Source organism: Enhydra lutris, unplaced genomic scaffold (genome assembly GCF_002288905.1).
Source record: "Enhydra lutris kenyoni isolate GAN:26980312 unplaced genomic scaffold, ASM228890v2 scaffoldscaffold6, whole genome shotgun sequence".
NCBI lineage: Eukaryota > Metazoa > Chordata > Mammalia > Carnivora > Mustelidae > Enhydra > Enhydra lutris.
The window spans coordinates 40,927,827-40,948,888 of NW_019154090.1; the positions used below are offsets into that span (position 1 = coordinate 40,927,827).

The 21,062-nt window shown below is 36.2% G+C and overlaps 1 protein-coding gene across 1 annotated transcript in view; it reads left to right on the plus strand.

Annotated features, from left to right (window-relative positions):
* The window catches only part of LOC111141568 (MACRO domain containing 2), a 1,949,692-nt gene that overhangs the window by 1,889,120 nt on the left and 39,510 nt on the right, over positions 1-21,062 (plus strand). Inside the window, exons 14-15 of the mRNA XM_022494211.1 lie at positions 9,873-9,947; positions 10,214-10,306. Coding sequence (XP_022349919.1) covers positions 9,873-9,947; positions 10,214-10,306 — 168 coding nt within the window. The remainder of the gene's footprint in view (positions 1-9,872; positions 9,948-10,213; positions 10,307-21,062) is intronic.

Consider the following 21,062-nt stretch of genomic DNA (forward strand, 5'->3'; position numbering starts at 1 on the left):
ATCCTGCTCTGCTCTAGATTCTGAAAATATAAGTTAGGGTTAAGAATACCTTTGAAAATCTTGATGATAATCACAAATAGAAATAAATCACAATAGAATTAAAGGAAGAGATCTTACTCTCTCAATTTCCTGGTATGTTTCATACCACAGAATGAGTATTTTCAATAACTCAAATAAAAAAATGAAGTAGCAGTGTAAGAAAAGCACAATATATCAAATAAGTTAACAGAAACACAGGCAAATAATTATGATAGGAAATGTAATTAGATTAATTTATTAAGTGTAAAAACCAGTTATGTTGAATTAATTTTTAAAAATAGGGGTGCTGGGTGGCTCAGTCAGTTAGGCATCTGCCTTCAGCTCAGGTCATGATCTCATGGTCCTGGGATTGAGTTCCTCATTGGGCTCCCTCCTCAGCTGAAAGTCTGCTTCTCCCTCTCCCTCTCTCTCTCTTTTCCTCCTGGCTTGTGTTCCTTCTCTCTCTCTCTCTCTCTCTCTCTCTCAATTAGTCAGTCTCTCTCTCAAATAAATAATAAAATCTTAAAGAAAAATAGTAAATGTTTGAAAAATATAGTTAAGCTTTGCCTGGGTGGCTCAGTTGGTTAGGCATCTGCCTTTAGCTCAGATCATGACCCCAGGGTCCTGGGATCAAGCCCTTCTTTGGGCTCTCTGCTCAGCAGGGAGCCTGTTTCTCTCTCTCCCACTGCCTGCTATTCTCCCTGTTTGTGCTCTCTCTCTTTCTCTGTCAAATAAGTAAATAAAATCTTTAAAATAAATAAATAAATATTAAAAATATAAAGTCAGGAAAGATATATATGGGAAATAAACATCAAAAGAAAATATGAGAAACTACTTTAGAATCTATCCAGTTAGAATTCTAGCAAAAACCCTCAATAAAAATTTAAATCCCTGATTTTATATAATAATGATGGTTTTTTATATGCCAAATGATACAATATGAATAAAATCCAATCAGAAATGCAATGGGCGATTCACAGTTATATTATTTGCAGTTGATGACAGAATAAATAGACTAAAAATATATGGAATCTTTGAAAAATATGATTAACAGTGTAGTCCTAATGTAGGAATAGGCAAGTCAATCAATGAAACAGAATAAAGAGTTCAGAAATGGACCAAAGCAGATCTTGGATTTTAGCACATCTTCAGGCTGACATTTCAAAGACAGATGACTCCACAAATGGCATTAAGACAACTGGTTGGCCATTTGGAAAAATAACCTGAATCCCAACCTCATTCCTTACACCAAGTTAAATTACAGGATGAACAAAGATGAAATGTAAAAATGAAACTAAAAATACCAGACTAAAATAACAAAAACGTGATTTTTTAAAAATTTTGAAATAAGAATTGCTTTTTGAATTGTAAATAAAAATGCACAATCACGATTGTATACATATGTTATAAAAAGGCATACATATATATCTGCTATATGCATGTGCATGTGTCAATATGTCATGAAAGAGAGAAATGGCTAAATCTGAATATACACATTTTGACATGATAGAGATTATAATCAAATTCTAAAGAAAAACTACTGGGAAAAGTGCCCTCAGACTAAAGGACAAAGAATCAATTTTCTTAAAGAAAAAAAAAGATCTCATAATTCAATAAGAAAAAAAAAAAAGAACAAGAGGAAAATGGACAAAGGACTCAATTATAACTTACAAAAGAAGAACTGGGATGCCTGGGTGGCTCAGTCGGTTAAGTGCCTTTAGCTCAGGTCATGATTCCAGGGTCCTGAGATCCAGTTCTTCACTGGGCTTCTTGCTCAGCAGGGAACCCACTTCTCCCTCTGCCTGCCACTACCCCTGCTTGTGCTCTCTCTCTCTCAAATAAATAAATAAAATCTTTTTTTAAAGTTTTGAAAAAAGAAGAAATATAGTCATTAATATGAAGAGAAGACCTATATCTTTGTTTCTTAAAGAAATGCAAGTAAAACGTGATTTCAGTGTCTTCTCCTTTTGAATATCAGCTAAGTTTAAGTAGAATTGATAATACACAGGACTGGTGAGAGTAGGATATCCAATCATGTTCACGGTGGGAGACTGAGAGACATAACCGCCTCATCAGCAATTTTGACAAAATCTCATAAAAAATAAAGTGTTCATACTTTTTCCCTAGAATTATGCTTTAGGAATTTGTCTTAAAGTGACACCCACCAAGAATAGGGAGACATATATTTACAAAACTCTTCATTGCAATAATACTATGTTTAATGGGGAAAAAAGGGAGACATCCCAAATTTTATTCATAACATCGAATATACTGCATCTTTTAAAAATAAAACTTCTGGGGTGCCTGGTTGGCTCAGTGGGTTAAGCCTCTGCCTTCGGCTCAGGTCATGACCTCAGGGTCCTGGGATCGAGCCCCACATGGGGCTCTCTGCTCAGCAGGGAGCCTGCTTCCTCCTTTTCTCTCTGCCTGCCTCTCTGCCTACTTGTGATCTCTCTCTCTCTGTGTCAAATAAATAAATAAAATATTTTAAAAAATAAAATAAAAATGAAACTTCTGAAGAAATTTTAATGACAGTGTAAAATGCTTATAAAAATATGAACTAAAAAAGCAAGAATCAAAGTGTAAATTCATTTTGATCTCAGGATATATTTATATATTTGTGTGTGTGTGTATGTGTATTGAGCCACTTACACAAAGACTCACACACACGTGTATATACAGATACATATATATGTATGTATATACAGATATATATGTATATACACATATATATACATATATACGTACACACACAAGAGAAAGATAGCAGTTTACAATATTAACAGTGACAGTTATAAAACTATTATAACTATAAATTATAGTTTTAAAATTATTCATAATTCTTTATATGTTTTTAGAAGGAAACTGCAATCCTTTTGTAACTGCAAGAAAAAATAACTTTAGAAATAATTTACATTAGGTAATAAGTATTTTTGGCCCCAGGAAAAAAAAATGAAGGGTGTCTAGAAGATAATCAAATTCACAATAATCTAGGTTTAATTTTTGCTCTTAAACTGGATTATTTTTAGCCATGGTAAACATATAAAATTTTGAATATTAGCAGCAATCAAGATTCAAGTTTAATAAAAGGACACAATTTCCATTGTCTTTAAGACAAGCATCGAAGAAACATGTTCTTCGTTCTTATGAAGATTTAAGCATATAATAATCTGCAAACATTAAAACTATACTCTTGTTACTATTGTTCAAAACCATCCATTTACGGAGTGCATTTAGGTTTATCCTCTAGAAATGTTTAGTTCCAGACTGATGGCCCCAGACCAATTTTTATGCAAATTATTTAAAGCATTAGCTTGAGCCAAACTTAATTACCAGGGCTCCAAGAAATAATCACGTGATTTATTTCTAAAAGAAAAGTGAATGGATTTTTGGATTATCTGTTCTAATAGTCCCCTCCCATTAGCATGGATGATTGAGTTCACTGTATAAAAATATATATATAAACTGTGGGACCCTTTATGTTCCTTTGTTTCCTCTGCCAGGAGGGATTAGGGCTGAGGACAGTGGGTGGAATTCAACTAGACTGAATGTGGAGAGGCAAACATAAAGCTTGCCCCCATGGGGTCAAGAAAGCAAGACAGAATGTGGAATGTCTGAGTGCACTGCAGAGAAAGGAAGAAGGTCTGGAGACCCCTGGAGTCATCATTAACACCCTGGAGTCATCATTAACACACAGCAGGCTTGGGTGTAGGGCAAGGAACTCACACAAGTACCTCCTCTTTGTTTAATATGCGCAGTCCTGGCTTGGCTCAGGAATGAGCAAATATGATTATTCTTGGATTTCAAAGCTGTGTACCTCATTTCCTTCCCCATTTTTTACTGACTTTATTTCAGAAAAAATTAGAAAGAAGAAAATATATGTATTTCTATTTCAAGAAAAGATTGTCAAAATATGTAAAGCACATTGGTTGAAACAGATCAAGAATGGGGATAAGTGAAAAGGAAATAGGGGAGAAATACTCCACATGAACTTTGCAATGACCTCTCATCCTCAAAGTGAAGTACCAGGCCTTCCTAGTCAAAAAGAAAATCCCTAGTATTCATCAAGAGCCTTAGGCTGCCACCTCACGGAGTCCCCCTTATCAGCAGGGGCCCCAGGTCCTATCCGTGATTGAATTCCTCTGAAGATTTATCAAATGGGGCACTGGGACTGGGGACACACAAGAAAACAGAGTGGCTGCTTCTGATCTCTGAATGCTCTACTCTTTGCCTTCATTGTGCCGACAAAGCCTGATTGCAAATGACAAGTCAAGAGTCTGAGTAGGGACCCAGGAATAGGTGTCATGGTCTGGTCCCTATCTCAACAGTGGTAGAGAATGAGGCTCACTCAAACAGTGAATGTCCTGTCTCAACGTCATCCACCCAATAAACATTGGTGGTGACTAGAAACTTCACCAGGAGACAGATCTTCATATAATGCCAAAGACAGAGGGAATCTAAGATATTATCTAGTTCTACAGCCTTAAAAATAGATAATGAACTTGAAGCCTAAAACTTCAAGTTCTTCTTTAGGGGTTCTTTGCAATAAATGTAGTATATAGAGTGCTTAGCAGCCTAAGGCACTTACCTTGTTTCTAAAGGATGCAGTAGAAAGTAAGTTCTGGTCCCTAATCACTATTTGCAGGCATTGATCAGTACTATAATGGACAGCAAATTAAATAGACATTTATTGATCACTCCTTATTAGTAAGTACTGGGAGGAGAAATATGAATAAAGCATAGTTTTTATGTTCACAATGCTCATTACCTGGTAAGAGAGACAAACAGATACAACTATAATACAGTGTAATAAGATGAATAATAAATAGATAAATGAGCAAAGGAACTCAGTAAGTAAAACATGAAAATGATTGATCCGGTCCAGTGATTCAGAGGATATTACAAAGAAAGGTAAAATTGATGACTTAGTTTTGAAAGATGAGGAGAATTTTACCAGATAGAAAGGGGGGAAAATAGGGGTATTTCAACCAGTGAAAACACATGTGAAATGGACACAAAAGCAAGAAATAAAGTGATGTGTTTAGAAAATGGTGAGTAGGTTGGAACACAGAATGGAAAAGCAGGTGATTTGGCCAAAAGACAAAAAAGAGGAACATTCAAGAAGAAAGAACTACTCAACAGCTGACTTTCTCAAGTGCTTTTTAGAGTTCAAGTAGAATAGATGTCGAGCAAAAGTAACTGGATTTAGCTAGATGCAAACACCTTTTAGTTATAAATTTTTCTTCTATGATATCACTGAAAGCAGTTGTCTCTATTTTCTGAATTTTCATTATAATTATTAGATTACATAATATGTATTTGTTGTAAAATATAAAATGCAGATGAATATATAATTACAAAAAATGAAATCATATTCTGTTCTACAATCTTTGAAAACCTCATAATATGGGGGACGCCTGGGTGGCTTAGTGGGTTAAGCCTCTGCCTTCGGCTCAGGTCATGATCTCAGGGTCTTGGGATCGAGCCCCGCATTCGGGCTTTCTGCTCAGCAGTGAGCCTGCTTCCCCCTCTCTCTGCCTGCCTCTCTGCCTACTTGTGATCTCTCTCTCTCTCTCTGTCAAATAAATAAATAAAATCTTAAAAAAAAAAAAAGAAAACCTCATAATACGTTTTTAATGGTTGCTCTCACAAAAAAATACAGTTGCTTAGACTTCCTCTAATCCTCACATTAGAAATTCTATTGCTATTTTCTGTACTCTTTATCTATCATCTTTTCATGTTTCATTTTGCTCCCTAACTTTTGCCCTCCTTGTGGATTTTAATTCAAAAGTTTGATTTCTAAAACATTAATTTATGAATAGTGTTCATTCTCTTTTATGATACCCTTTGCTGATGTTCATGATGTCATTGTGTTTTTAGGCTTGTAGAAGTTTTCAGCTTGTCTTAGATAATTTCCTCCTCATTTAATCCATCTTTTCATTTCCTTATTCATCAGTTGTTAGAGTTCATTGCAAACACAAAAATACTGTTTTTTGTTTTTCTGAATATATTTTTTATGAAAATATTTTTCCCTTCCTATAATTCCCCTCTTTTATTATGTTTCATTTTTAAGTCTCCTGTATGTTTGGATAGCTAGAAATAGCTATCCACGCAAGATGTTTGCCAGGAAATAAATGAAAAAATCCCTCCTTCTTTTTCTTTCTTTCTTTCTCTCTTTATTTCTTTCTTTTTAAGATTTTATTTATTTTTCAGAGAGAGAGAGAAAAAAAAAAAAAAACACAACCAGAGGGAGCAGCAGACAAAGAGAAAAGCAGGTAGAGGGAGAAATCAGGCTCCCCACTAAGCAAGGAGCCCAATGCAGAACTCAATCCCAGGACCCTGGGATCATGACCTGAGCTAAAGGCAGATGCTTAACTGACTGGGCCACCCAGGCACCCTCCCCTTCACTCTCCATGTGCTATAATCCTTCGCTCCATCCAGTCATTCTGGTATCCATCCAGTATTTATCTAGGGTAAACGTGAAATGCAAAACCTGTAGTTCTGGTTTTATCAGAAATAGGATTGATTTCCTCCCATCTCGTTCCTTGAAGTTGAATTTATAAACTTGATTTTAGAATTTAACACTTATCCTTGTCAAAATTCTTCTTGTTTCATTTAATCTAAGAGGGCTTCAGTGTGGAATTTGTTGTCCAATATACTTGTTATCCCTCTTAGTTTCCTGTGATTTAAAATCTGCTAAAAATGAGTTTTTTCATAAATTTGGAACTCTGTTTCACATCTTACTAGAAAGAACTTTATGCACATTTAGTGCCTTTTTCCTTGCAGTTATGCATTTTGAGGGCAAGTATTGTGTCTGTTTCATTTAAGATCTATTCCCAGCGCCTGGCATATCTGCCATTTAGAAGCATGTATTATGGTGTGGAATAAGTGACCTATAGTGTGTGGTTTTATCACTTTATATGGTACCCAAAGGTGAACAAGTGGGTTTTTGGGGAAAAGATTTTGCACAACTTTCTTCTCCATATTGGAGAATTTTGTGACTAGTAGTATCATGACATTGTCTAAAGGATAAAGGGCACACGTGAAATTCTCATACATTTCTGGTGGGAGTATAAAGTGGAACACACTCTTCCAAATGCTGTTTTTCAGGATTTAGTAAAGCCAAACATATGTGTTGCCTATTACTTAGCAATATCACTCCTGAGTTTATACCCAAGTGATATGAATACGTATATCCACCAGAAGACAACGCACATGAATGTTTTTTAGCAGTGTCCTTTAAATAGCCCCAAACTGAAAACATAATATATGTTTAGCCCCATATGAAAACATAATGTATTTGGATGGTGGAATAGTATACATCCATGAAAAAGAATAAACAAGGACATATACAACAAATGGGATTAATCTCACAGAGAATATGTGGAAAGTGATGCTAAAAGAGTATAAATAGTGAATTCTATTTTTGTGAGATTCAAAAACAGACAAAACTATTGCCTTTTACCTGTTGCGGGGTGTCCACTGGTACAAACAGACAGAGCCACTGGTGCTAGAAATGTTCTTGTTCTGGGTGGTAAGTGCCCAAGGAGATACATATATGTGTATGTGAAAAGTCTTCAAGTTATATACGACTTGGGTGTTTTACTATAAGCAAGGTATACTTCAGTTTAAAAATTAAAAGGCAAAATAAGGATATTTCCAAGCAAAACAAAAAGGAAGAAAGAATTTGTAGTTGAAAATTTTGAAACCAGAATGAGAAGCACAATACTTACTTTCAGGGCTAATGTAATTAGAGATAATCTATGTGAACTGTCTGGGCCAAGTCTGGCATTTTTCATAGGATAAATAATTTACAGATACGCATATGTCCAAGGCCAGTGCTTCTCAAGCTTTAATGCACATACATTAGCATCTAGAAATCTTGTTAAAATGCAGAATATGACTCTAGATCTGAGATGAGGCCTGAACTTCTATATTTTTGAAATTCCAGTGTTGCTTACCCACAGACCATAGTTTAGGTAGCACTGGAGTGGAATGGAGGTGAATGGGGTTTATCACCAGGAAAAACATCTTGATCAAGCTCATGTTTTAAAAGTATTTCAGCTGGGGTGCCTGGGTGGCTCAGTGGGTTAAAACCTCTGCCTTCGGCTCAGATCATGATCTCAGGGTCCTGGGATCAAGCCCCGGATCAGGCTCTCTGCTCCGTAGGGAGCCTGCTTCCTCCTCTCTCTCTCTCTGCCTGCCTCTCTGCCTACTTGTGATCTCTGTCTGTCAAATGAATAAATAAAATCTTTGAAAAAAAAAAAATAAAAGGTATTTCAGCTAGCAAATGACAGATCCAAGAGATAGACAATAGATCCTTAAATGAGGAAAAGGGAAGGAGAAATGAAAAGTGGGAAAAGAGGAACATTTTGCAGAATCATCAAGACATGGAATTTCATTGAATTTTAGGAGTGATGACAGAAAGTCATCAAAGACAGCTTGATAAATTTAGCTTCAATGATCAGACAGATAAATATGCCTCCATTATAATTATTTTATTAGGTTCTTTTGATTAAAATTGAGCTCAAGAGGAATGATGTCAAAAAACTTTTTTGGGGGGGGATCATGCTAGCAGAGAATGAACCAAGGGGAAGCCATAGAGTGGGCAGCTTAAGAATAGTTGCATAAAGGAGGAAACTGTAAAGATAACGGGTCGTAGCAGTTAGCTTTGCTGGAGTAACAGATAATCTTAAAAGTCCCACTGGTTTACAACCACAAAGGTATGTTGTGTCTCCACTGAGTTCTGCTCCACGTGCTTTCATCCCAGGATGTAGACTGAAGGAGCACATTCTCTTAGGAGCAAGAAAGTTGGAGGAAACATGCAAAGGATCCTGAAGCTTCCATTCAAATGTAGTACATGTCATGTGTGTTGCTGTGCCATTTTGTAGACCAAGTCACACTCGTGGGCCTGATGTCAGTGAGATGGGAATAAACGCTTGTCCCACAGGGGCCACTGCAGGTCACATGGTCACAGACATGGTGTTGAATCCTCTTACAGAAAGAAGTAGGGACCAGTTGAAAAAATAATACAATCTATTGCAGGAACGTACCCAGCAGAGTCTAAGCCCCTCTGTATCCCCTTCATGCCAATAACCAACTCTAGCTCTGGATTTTTTAAATTCAATAGTTAAATATTCTCAGCATTAAAAAAAAGTATATTCTCAGCATAAAACCTTTCATTAAAATGAGGCAAATGGACAGATTTCAATTTTCTCTCTTAATGAGCACTTAAATATTCAAAACTCTACAGGGGAAGGGAGGGGGAGAAGCCAGGGGGTGTGGAAGAGAAACCATTACTAGATAATCGCCTTGGAGTAATCAAGAGTTGGCTGAATTCTCTCCTGACCTTTACTATATTTAGTAGGTGTCTTCACAGAATGGTTGAGCTGTTAGGTGACCCAATCCCTGCATTCTCACATTACTTAAGTTGTTCATGATCTTTTAATGGGAGAATGAGAACACCAGTGTTTTCTAGGAATCCTCAGTACAGGAAATTTATACATCTTAAAGGGAAATTAAACATAGATAACCCACACAACCCAGAGATTATTCAAAATTTCAAAACTTCCAGGTTGTGTCTATCAACATTCAATGCATTGATAAGCTAAACAGCAATTACACCAATCAGTTCAAAGAAGAGGTTTTTGCCTGATTACCTGGCTATTTCTCAGAAAATAACTGATATAAATTTGATGATTTGCAAAATTGCCCACTTTGGTTGGAAACTGTTCTCTGCCTCTCCATGCATGATGGAAACACAGTTTCTGAATGTTTTGCTTTTTCAAACCAGGGAAAAACCTATAGTTGTGCGTGTCTCATTTCTTTTATTTTTCAATCACTGTTGTTAATAGGACAAGAGCATGATTCAACGAAGAATGAAATAAAAATTGAGGCAGAGTCCCAGAGCTCATATATGGAAACAGAAGGTATTGAAACCAGAATGCCTTGTTATCTGAGAATGAGATGAAACTATGAACCATGACTTCTCTCTATCCTGGTGTTTGTGAGGAGTGTGCGTGTATGTTTTAGGCAGTGATTACCAGAGTATGGCAATAATGTTCTGTTCTGTGTGCCTCTCAAAACTTGGAGGGGAAAAAGAAAGGGACGTTAACTTTCTCTGCTCTAGTCACTGTGTGTTTTCAATGATTCCGATGAAAACACCCTGAGTCTCCCACTGTCTCCTTCATTTTAGAGCTTTCACCAAACCAGGAAGATGCCACGACCGTGGAGCAACTGGAAGTGATCCCTCTAACGGATGACCAAGAAGACAAAGAAGGTCAAAAAGGTAGGTCCCCTCTTAAACTGATCCATCAAGAATGCAGAGTTCCTTTGGACTCCTGCCTAGAATGCAACCATGAGTTACCCTCCCGCAAGAGCAGTCTGTAAAGGGGAAAATGAGCATTTCTTTCATCCTGAACCTACTTGTGAGCATAGAACAAAATCTAGGAGTAGCAAAAGAAGAGGCTTGTAACAGTTTTTCTGCCCTTTCAAGTAATTTGAAGCTGTTTTTTTTATTACTTGTTTCAATTTAATTTAAAAGCTCATGAAATACAAAAATTATTGTACTGAGAAAGCCTATACGGAATCAAAATTATGGACTAGATGGGCTTAGATGGATAAGAATCTTAGAAAATCTGAGATGGCTTTAAAACATAAAGATAAGCCTTTCTGTATTGATTTCCTTCTGTTGTCCTTCATAAAATATGTAAAATATGTAAAATATAAACATTATATGAACCTTCTAAATTGCATGCTTTGTCCACTAATATTAGGATGCAGAAATATTAAATACTGTTAAAAACACAAGTGAGCTTTATAATGATTTCTGAAGACATAGGAGGAACGAACACTTTGTAAGTTTTAAAGCAGTATTTGGGGCATCAAGCCAATATATCGGAGTAAAGACAGGCATCCTTTTAGAATACCTGTATTAAAAAACTATTATCAAAGAAATTTGGTATTTATTGAAGAACTTGATGAGTTCCATTTTAAAATATAAAGCAATCTCTTAAAAGAACATATGAAAGATGAATATATGAAATATATTTCACACATGAAATAAATAAAATCATTTGTCTGGTACACTATATCATAAATCATGCAGCTCTTAAATAAATAGGTGTTTGCAAAGCAGTTGCAAACTAATAACTTGACAGGCCTTGTTTATAAAACACAGTGATCAATTTTGTTTCCAAATTAAAATGCAGACATGATCTCAATAGTGAAATCAGGTCAATAGTAACTACAGCTTCCAAACTATGAACTCTTCTTGGCCAGAGCATTGACACAGTTTAATTACTAAGCCATGTTAGTGATTTCAACATCTTTTTTAAAAATTTCCATTGCATTTAGAACACAATATTCTTCCTTTTCTATGTCTCTAATAACTTTTTCTCTATTTCCCTGCAAATCCTAGTTCAGGCTCATGACACCATGTTCCCAGCTGGTCAAGTAAATGGGTTATGTGGGGCATATGTGGGGCATTTTATGTCTGATGATGGAACAGAGAATTAATAGAACCCTGACTTCAGAAACAGATACATCGCATTGTTCTCTTCAGTTGTACTTCTAACATGTAAAACACACAATGTCTTGCCTGCCTGTTTATTTTCTCAATAGCAGAAATTATTTACTTTGTATATTGTGCCTCAAGACATGCAAATGAGAAACATCAAACAATGGGTCAGTTTTCTTCTTTTTAACTTGACCTAGGTTTGAAAAGCTGGCATTCTGCACTCACTGTCATGTGTCCCTTCTTCCAGTGGTTCTCCAGCATCTAGCCCTCCTCTAATTACTGAGGAATTAAATACTCTCTTCCCTCTCCCTTGCAAGGATGCCAGTCCTCTGTAGCACATGGCAGAATGGCACATGAGAAAGAAGTGAAGTCAAAGTCGGCTACTTGCTTGTAGCAACTTTGAAGTCGGATTTCTTTTTTGAAATGTGACTATTCACGGCGGGAGAGTAGTAATGCCTGTGGCTCTGAATTAACAGAATTTTCCCTCCCCTTCTTTCTGGCAGATACTTCACTTGGCACTACCTTGCCTATTCCTGTTTAAATTTGAAATAACTTAAAACATATCCCCTTATCATCTTATTCTTTGCTTCAAAATAAGCATGAATAGCTAGCTTGTGACACATAAGGGAAGTCGCGGAAGGAGAGTGGGTGACGTAAATTTGGGACACTGTGGAGTAGCTCTGCCCCGCGTTGACACGCTGCACGGTCTTGGGCAAGTTCTTTCAACTTCCGATGCCTCGGTTCCCTCCTCTGTAAGATGGTGATGACAAAATTACCGTTCACGTACGGTTGTGGAGAAACTCTAATGAGTTGGCACATGTACAGGAGTCACAGTACCTGCCGCACAGAAAGCACTTGGTGTTTCATATCCCTCATGTTTTGATAAATTGACAACCAAGTCAAGAGAATCCATATGTGGAGTTGCTCAAATCCCTTTGTGGTCCTTCCTCGCCATGTTGAATCCATCAAAACTGCACATTTTCCACCTTTTCCTTCAACAATTACAACAACAAAAATTGTTCTACACATTTCTTCTCCAGCACCATCTCCTGCTGGCGGTTTCGATATGTATGTTCTTTTCTATAAAGACAGAGCAATTAATGAAACGTGAAGTGGGAGGTATCCCTCTCTCTTCAGAAACTCCCTTTTCTTTGTCAAGATGTCAGTCTTCTATTTGGGAAGTGCTGATCCAGCCATAATTCCTATTTTTAAAAGAGGATGCCATTGATCCATTAGCAGAGCCATGGAATAAAAGTACTAAATAAATCAAATGGGACTTTTTTTGTTTGCTTGCTTGCTTTCTTTAGACTCATGGAGTTATTAGAATCTTGTTTGAAAACATTTTGAGAATATAGCTCCAGGTTTTGTGTATATTCAGTGTCTCTTAATGGAAAGTTGCACAGACCTCTTAAAAATTACTCTTACCTGCAAACAAAAACAAATGAATATTCTATTAAGTTTTTAGGGATATTCTTTATAGCTTTAGAAATATCGGTTCTCTTTTATTTTGAGAATCCAAGGAGACAGAAAGTGGTTGCTTTCAAAAAATCTCAGCCCAGGAAAAAAAAAAAAAAGTATAACCTTTTTCTCTCATTTTGTATCATTCTATAAGATTAGAAAATGTAGATAATCTTCAGGATACATCTTCTATGGCTCCCAGGTGTATGAGCACAGATGTTAGAACATTAAGTTTCAAAGTTAGCTCTACCAAAATATGGGTTTTGAAAAGAAGAGAAAATATTCAGCAGAAGTTCATGCTGATAAAATTATACAATAGCACAATGGGCATATCCCTGGGAGATCTGAAATACAAAAATTTCAACAGGCATAAAGTGAGGTTTCACATATGGCAGCTTTTCTCATAGAGCTACATTGCCTCTTCCTAAATGAGTCCAGTTTTATGCTTTCCCAGCAGGATCTGTGGCACATATGAAATCCAGTAAAATAGCACCATTTAGGCTGATAACCTAATAGGAAAGTAATGTTATAGGAGATCTCCTCGAAACACGATCTCCTGTTTTAGCATAAAAGAGAAAGCCAGTATTAAAACATTTTTCTGAAGATTTTTATTTCTAATTGAATTTAGAAATAGTTGACATAAAATCTGAACTATGGTAAAATCGTGTCATTATTACATCACATGATTTTCATATATGACTTATTAGGAATATACTGGACATTTTCTTCAAGTGTTACATGGAAGGCTTACATCCCAATTATTTTTCCTGTGTTTCTTCAAGTGTTGCATAGAAGGCATACATCCCAATTATTTTTCTCGTGTTTAAGTGTTGCATAGAAGGCATGCATCCCAATTATTTTGCTTGTAACACTGAATAAGTATAATATGAAATAGTAATTCTTTATTTATCTCAGTTTGACCAAAATGTTAACTGGAAGCTTAAGGTCTATATTATGGTCTAAGTCTTTCTTGGGAAAAGATGGATATAGACAGGCATACAAGTAAAAAGTGAACTAAAAGGCCATAATAAGTATAAATTATCATGTTGCAAAGCTGGTGTTTTGGCCTCTGAGGAACAGGGCTGTGGAACCAAGCCTATGCAGGTCCATGGCTTCTGGCTCTGGCTGCGTGGTTCCTGGCAATTCTTTACCTTCTTGGAATCCCAGTTTTGGGGCTTGTACAATGAGAGGCACGAACTCAATAATGCAATTTCACAAATTTTCTTAGAAAGCCACAGAACTGCATTCTTGATAAAACAAGGGGGGAGGTGACATGGGAGCCATTGGTCATCGATATCCTGAGAAAGCCGAAATTATAGGTTTTTCTCAATTTCACTTCCTGCATTCTATTGATAAAAATGCAGAGGTGCCCTAGACCAGACAAAAAGATCAGCCAAATCAACCACATTCTATTTCAGGACTCAGCCAGTAATTGGATCACTCTGATTATTCCCTGAAGAGTCTTTCAATGGGGAAACAGCTCCAAGTATATTTATACACAAATTTTCCTCAAAACCATCTTTCTTATCCAAGACCATCTTGCTTATCCAAGTGGGAAGCATCCTTTCAAAACCATCTTTCTTACCAAGACCATCTTTCTTATCCAAGTGGGAAGCATCCTTTCTCGTGGCTCCTCTGGCCACTGTTTCATCTTTCGGTGATCACATAGTCCGTGAATCACTTTCTCTTCTGCTCCTACCTGTCAAATCCAATAGGGATTAATTTTGTCTACAAAGCACCTCTACACAGCCTTGGTATTTTCCACTATTGATGGGATTCTTACATCACTGACAGACCCCTTTTCTACTTGAAAAGTAGCCTTGACACCAACGATGCTACAACACACAGGCTTTCCTCCTCAGCCTGTGTGTGGTCTTTACTCCACAGAGACTCCTAGTGCAGACATATTTTTTTGATTCATACAAAATATTATACGAACTTGCACCTAGAGCAATTAACTTCTGGAATTTTCTATTTTCAAAGTCTTTTTATCTCATCTTTTCAAATGAAGTTGACTTTCATAATGCTGTGTTTTTCACATTAAAGGCATTATACTTTAGTTGGGATGGTAGCTGTTTCAGGTTTAGATAGTTTCTTCTGTTACTGGTCTTCTGTCCTAATCCTGTGGTATAGCTGAAATTTGTCAGCCCAAATTTGGTTTTAGAATATAAGATAAATTCATAATGCTGGCCCCTGCTAAGGTTTTATGACTATTTTTAAATGTTTAATGAAATTCTTTACATTGGTTGAATAAATTGAATATAAAAATTATAACCTTAAATTACTTGGGTTTTCTGCATATCTGTATGTAGGCTATATACATATAGAACCAGTTCATTCAAATTACAATGTATAACAAGTAAAATTACAATTTTTTAAAGATTTTATTTATTTGATAGAGATACAGCAAGAGAGGGAATACAAGCAGGGGGAGTGGGAAAGGGAGAAGCAAGCTTCCTCCTGAGCAGGGAGCCCCACTCAGTGCTTGATTCCAGGATGCTGGGATCATGACCTGAGCCAAAGGCACACGCTTAATGACTGAGCCACCCAGGTACCCCGAAAATTATAATTTTTATATTTACATTGACATGGCTTTTTAAAATTCATTTTTGGAATGCTAATCTTCTTCATGTTTCTACTTCAAATAAAAATGTACCTGACCTATACTTTTAAAGTTAAAAAACAAAGAAGAATGAATAGTATATTCATGCCTACAATAATAATTTTGGTTTCCATCCTGTATTTCTGTATGTATGTGTATAAATTTAGATTTAGTGTTGACTCAGTAAGAAAGTATATATCATGCCTCTTGAATAATAATAATATTACAATATTGGCCAAAATTTGACCTTTTGGCCAGATCCTCTTGCTTGCTGGGATGAGTTTATCTTTTTTTTTTTTTTTTTTTTGAGCTTTTATTTATTTATTTGACAGAGATAGCCAGAGAGCACAAGCAGAGGGAATGGCAGAGGGAAAGGGAGAAGCAGGTTCCCCATTGAGCAGGGAACCTAACAGGGGGGTCAATCCCAGGCCCCTGGGATCATGACCTCAGCTGAAAGCAGATGCTTAATCATCTGAGCCACCCAGGTGCCCCAGGATCAACTTTTAAGATTTTGAAAAATTGACACTGAACCTCCATTTTACAAGGGTGCAGGGGAAGTCCTAGAAACTTAAGGATATGTGCAGACTTCAGTGAACATTAAGATCAAAACTTGTTGTTATTAGCCCATCCCTATCTGGGGAATTTTCAGAGACCATCTCTTCTAATAAATCTCCAGCATCTGACTTTGTTCCTGGATCCACTTTGTCTTTTTTTTATTTTCTCCCCTTTGTAACTCTCCGGTTTCATTTACAGTTTGACTTTGTACCCTGCCTAGGTTGTCTGATCTTGCCCCGAGGCGTATGGCAATGTGGCTTATCAGAGTAATTTGCAAAGATGAAACAGACCTCTCCCTTAAGCAGAATTCTGTCTCCAGGCATGGAACTTTTTGGTCCTCTCTGCTGCATTACAGTCCTGGAACTCTCTGTGCACGGCATATCTTAATTCTCATCATATCTAATGAAAAGATTTTTACCTGCATCTGAGCATATATTATTTTGCCACTATCCTTAAATATTCCAGACAATTAGTCTCCTCTAAAGATAGTAAACTGTTAACATTGGGTGACATGCTCATTATGTTTGCCTTCTTCTCCAAGATATTAGTAAATAATGTTAAATTGTAATTTTCAGAACGATAAAATCATGACTCTCATACAAACATAAAATGAATACATGTAAAAGATTTTCTCTAAATCATTAATTAATGAGGGAACTAGTAAGATATAAAACCGATTCAAAAGAGAATTTTAGATGTATATGTCTCCATAACGCACATAAAATCAGGACTGCCAAATATAGACTCACATAGACACATGCACACATAACATTCAGGGGTGCTGAAATTTGAAAGACTAGTTAGCATTATATAGGGCAATAAAATATATTCCTTCTTCTCCACCAAACCAAATGCATTTAAATGGCTGCCAACAAGTCTCATTTTCATTGCCACAAGTTTTCTACAAGTTTAACTTCTATCTCTACAGATGTATAAAATAGTCTAGTTGATAGAAAGTTCATCCCAAAGAGTAACACCCTATGGAATCAGATAGTTTCAGAGAGTGTGCTGGACAGACACCCAGCCCTCCAGAGAAGGGACACCCACAGATCTCTGTTGCCCACGTCAAGCCTTAGGCAATTTTTCTTGGCAATACACAGAAGATAAAGCTGTCATTTTTACCCTTTTTTTCCATTTCACTGAATCCATCAATGTTGGTCATCTGATAGTTTTCACAGAGAATGATAAAATACCACGGCAGGATTGGGGTGGGGCAGCAACCTTTAATTACATCTCTGAGATTGTCACTTACTTGCTATCATTTTGTGCCAAAGGCTACTATTCTACATGTACTATAAATGGATACATAGTGTGGATGTATGTATACTTATAAGATGCCACACCTGTAAGACATGCCATTATTTTATATATCGTTAAGAAATTTTTAAAAAAAAATCTTGCCAATTAAAGTAAGATGCTTTATCATTTAGACATTTTATAATTATTAAGAAATAATTTATAATTATTTTATAACTATTAAAATCACTAGACATAGGATTTTATCATAATAGAATACAGAAACAGAAATGTATTAAACAAATTAGCTGAGATATTGCTAAAACTTTGTCATATTCAGAGTCTACTTATGAATCACTTTACGATTTTATTTATTTATTAGAGAGAAAATGAGAAAGAGAGAGAGAGAGCATGAGAGTGGGGAGGGTCAGAGGGAGAAGCAGACTCCCTGCTGAGTTGCGGAACTCGATTTTGGGACTCCAGGATCATGACCTGAGCACTCTGATTGTTCAGACTTCAGGAGAACCCACAAAGAAAGTAAAAGGCACTGTGCCGTTGTATTAAGGTAGAACTACCTTACTTTTTTGCTTCTACTTAGAGACAGTTCCTAAACACTTTGGATTCACCACCTTCTCAACCCCTTCCCTATTTCACTCCTGTTTCCAAGAATTTTCATCTCAGCTGTTGAAACCCATCCTGCAAGTTTTGATACTTTTGTTTTTGATGTTAATGTCTGTATAGGATCGGTCAGTTTCATCGCAATGTCCTGGCCAACAAAAATTTTACAATTCTCTATTTCACAGATGTTAAGATACAAAACAATGCACCTTAGTATTATGAAATGTATTTATTTTTCCTTGCAAACAACACTGAGCCTAGGTAAAGAAAACTTAATTACTGGTGATACAATTAAGTGAAATTAGTTTTTCCCACTAACTCATAAGTCTGCCTAGCAGTAGGATCCTTGCCAGCACACTGGTACACCGTTTCCTACTGCATATCATATAACTGCGAGTGATAAATTGTTCCATTCATTCAACAAATACTTATTAAGCACCTAATATTTATATAGATATAGATATAGTCAATAAAGACCATATATGTATTATATTTATTGTACTCTATTGGCCTTTGGTATAGGATTCATATGGAATAATTTAAAAAAATATATGAGTTGTTGTATAAAAGTAAGCAAATTGTATATTATATATTTTGGTTGTAAGTATACATGAATTTTTCTTAGGTATATTCTGCTTATTTTATGTGTTCATATATGCTGATTATATATATTATTACTATGTATTATATGTTTTACTTATATATAACATGAAACACTGACTAGATCAAACCACAATTAAGCTGCTTAGGCCTCCTGGAGCCTTAATTTCCTCTTTAGTGAGAGATGTAGGTGTCCTCATGCCTCTTGGAATGATGAAACAATCTTTGAGGAGTGATCTGGGGGCCTCTAGCAAACTACAACCCATCAGTCAAATCTGGCATGTTGCCTCTTTTTGTATGACTTGCGAGCTAAAAAATGGTTTTTACACTTTTAAGTGGTTGAGAAAAAGAAGAATTTGTGAGGCATGAAAATTCTTTTAAATTCAAATTTCAGTGTCCACAAATAAAATTGTATTAAAACATGCAAAGTCTGAAACATTTACTATCTGGCCCTTTACAGAAAAAAAAAAAAAAATTTGTAGACCCCCATCTATAGCATCTGTGTGAATATATCCCAAATTACCTTGAATGTGAAACCACTCATGTTCATGCAGGAATTCCTAAGTTATGCAGTAGTTATCAATACACAAGGACATATATGCATGTACGTTTCATTAACCTTGCCAACACAGGCGTATTCCCACAATGCCTTGCCCAGCTATAGGCACAGTGTTTGCTGTCCACACCCCTCCCCAAACTGGGGAATTGGGAGAAAATGGCTCCCTCTGATGTTGATGTCAGCATCCATTAGAGGCAACCGCAAACTGTGGCTTGGACCCCAAACATTTCATACTTTGGATGGTGAAAAGATATACTCCGAAGCCTTGGCTCTTTCATCCTTAGAATAAAAATTTAAGTTCCCTATAAACGCATTTTTTCCCACAATTTAAAAGGAGATTCCAGGGGTGCCTGGGTGGCTCAGTGGGTTAAGCTTCTGCCTTCGGCTCAGGTCATGATCCCAGGGTCCTGGGATCAAGCCCCACATCGGGCTCCCTGCTCAGTGGGAAGCCTGCTTCTCCCTCTCTCACTTCCCCCTGCTTGTTTTCTCTCTCTCTCTGTCTCTGTCAAATAAATAAATAAAATCTTTTAAAAATTAAAAAATAAAAGCAGATTCCAGGGTGCTTGGGTGGCTTAGTCATTTGAGGCTCTGACTCTTGATTACAGCTCAGGTCATGATCTAAGGGTCTCAGCCCCCTAGAGGGCTCTGCACTCAGCACAGTGTCTGCTTGTCTCTCTCCTTCTGCTCCTTCCCCCCAAAAATAAATACAATCTTTAAAAAAAATTAACATATGTTCAAAAAAAAAATGGAGATTTCACCTATCTACCAATGAACTGATCTTTGCTTTCTCTGAGTGTACTACAAGTGAGACCTTGGACTAATCATAACCATTATGGACTAATCATAACCATTTTTACAGAAAGACCATTAGGTAACAGAACGAACAAAAGTGCAGGTCTAATCTGTAAAGTCAGCGGGGTGCATATTTAGGGATCGTAATAATATGAATGTGTAAATATATTCACTTACACATTTTGTTGTAAAGACCAAAATATTGTCAGCCCAGATTGTAACATATAACCTTAAACTCAGGTAATGGTTGGAGTATCTGCTTTCAAAGACCATAGAAGCTCATCTACTTGCATAAAACATCTTTTAAAAAATAACAAATAGCCACAGAATAATATGTGATGTATGTTAGATATTAGACTGTACAAAAGTTATATCTATTCTGGTTTGGATTTCAAATATAAGTGCTACTCTTCTGTTTCAGAAGGAAACCCAATTTCTTTTTATTACTTGTTATACATCAGGTGCCTTCATTTCAGCACAGTATGTAAAGAGCAGGTGGTATAAGGAGTACTTTGAATGTTAATTATTTTTTTCATTTATTTCACTGTGAGGATTTACCTTTCAATGTGTTTTTATAATCAGGATGGAAACAATTAGGGAGCTTGCTGCTTGAGTGTTTCACTACATTTATTTTATGACATCTGCTGCAATGATTAAAAAAAAAGAAAAGGAAAAGGGAGGTAAGCATTTTAACAAAGTGAGGGGTTGGGGTTGATTGTATGCGATCTCTTTATTTCACTGTGAATCTTCAAAGGAAATGTCGTGGTGAATCAGCCATGTTTCTAACCAGTAAATACCATCTCACTGTTAGAGCTTGCATTTTTGACATGGAAGCATGTCTGTTCATGTTTCAGAGAGGTCATAGTTTATTAGTCTCGGATTTTAATTGAAAACGATAGAAAAAAGCTATAGAGAGATAGGAATGAAAGGGGAAAAAAGTAGATATTTATTTTTAAAGACATATTTCAAAGGAGAATGTTCTTTTTCCATGCATCATATTCAATTTATTCTTCAAATATACATAAGATATTTACTTCACTTGTCCTTCATTTTCATATACTTTGGAGCATAATTCATAAAATAATAATATTCCGTAACAAGAGATG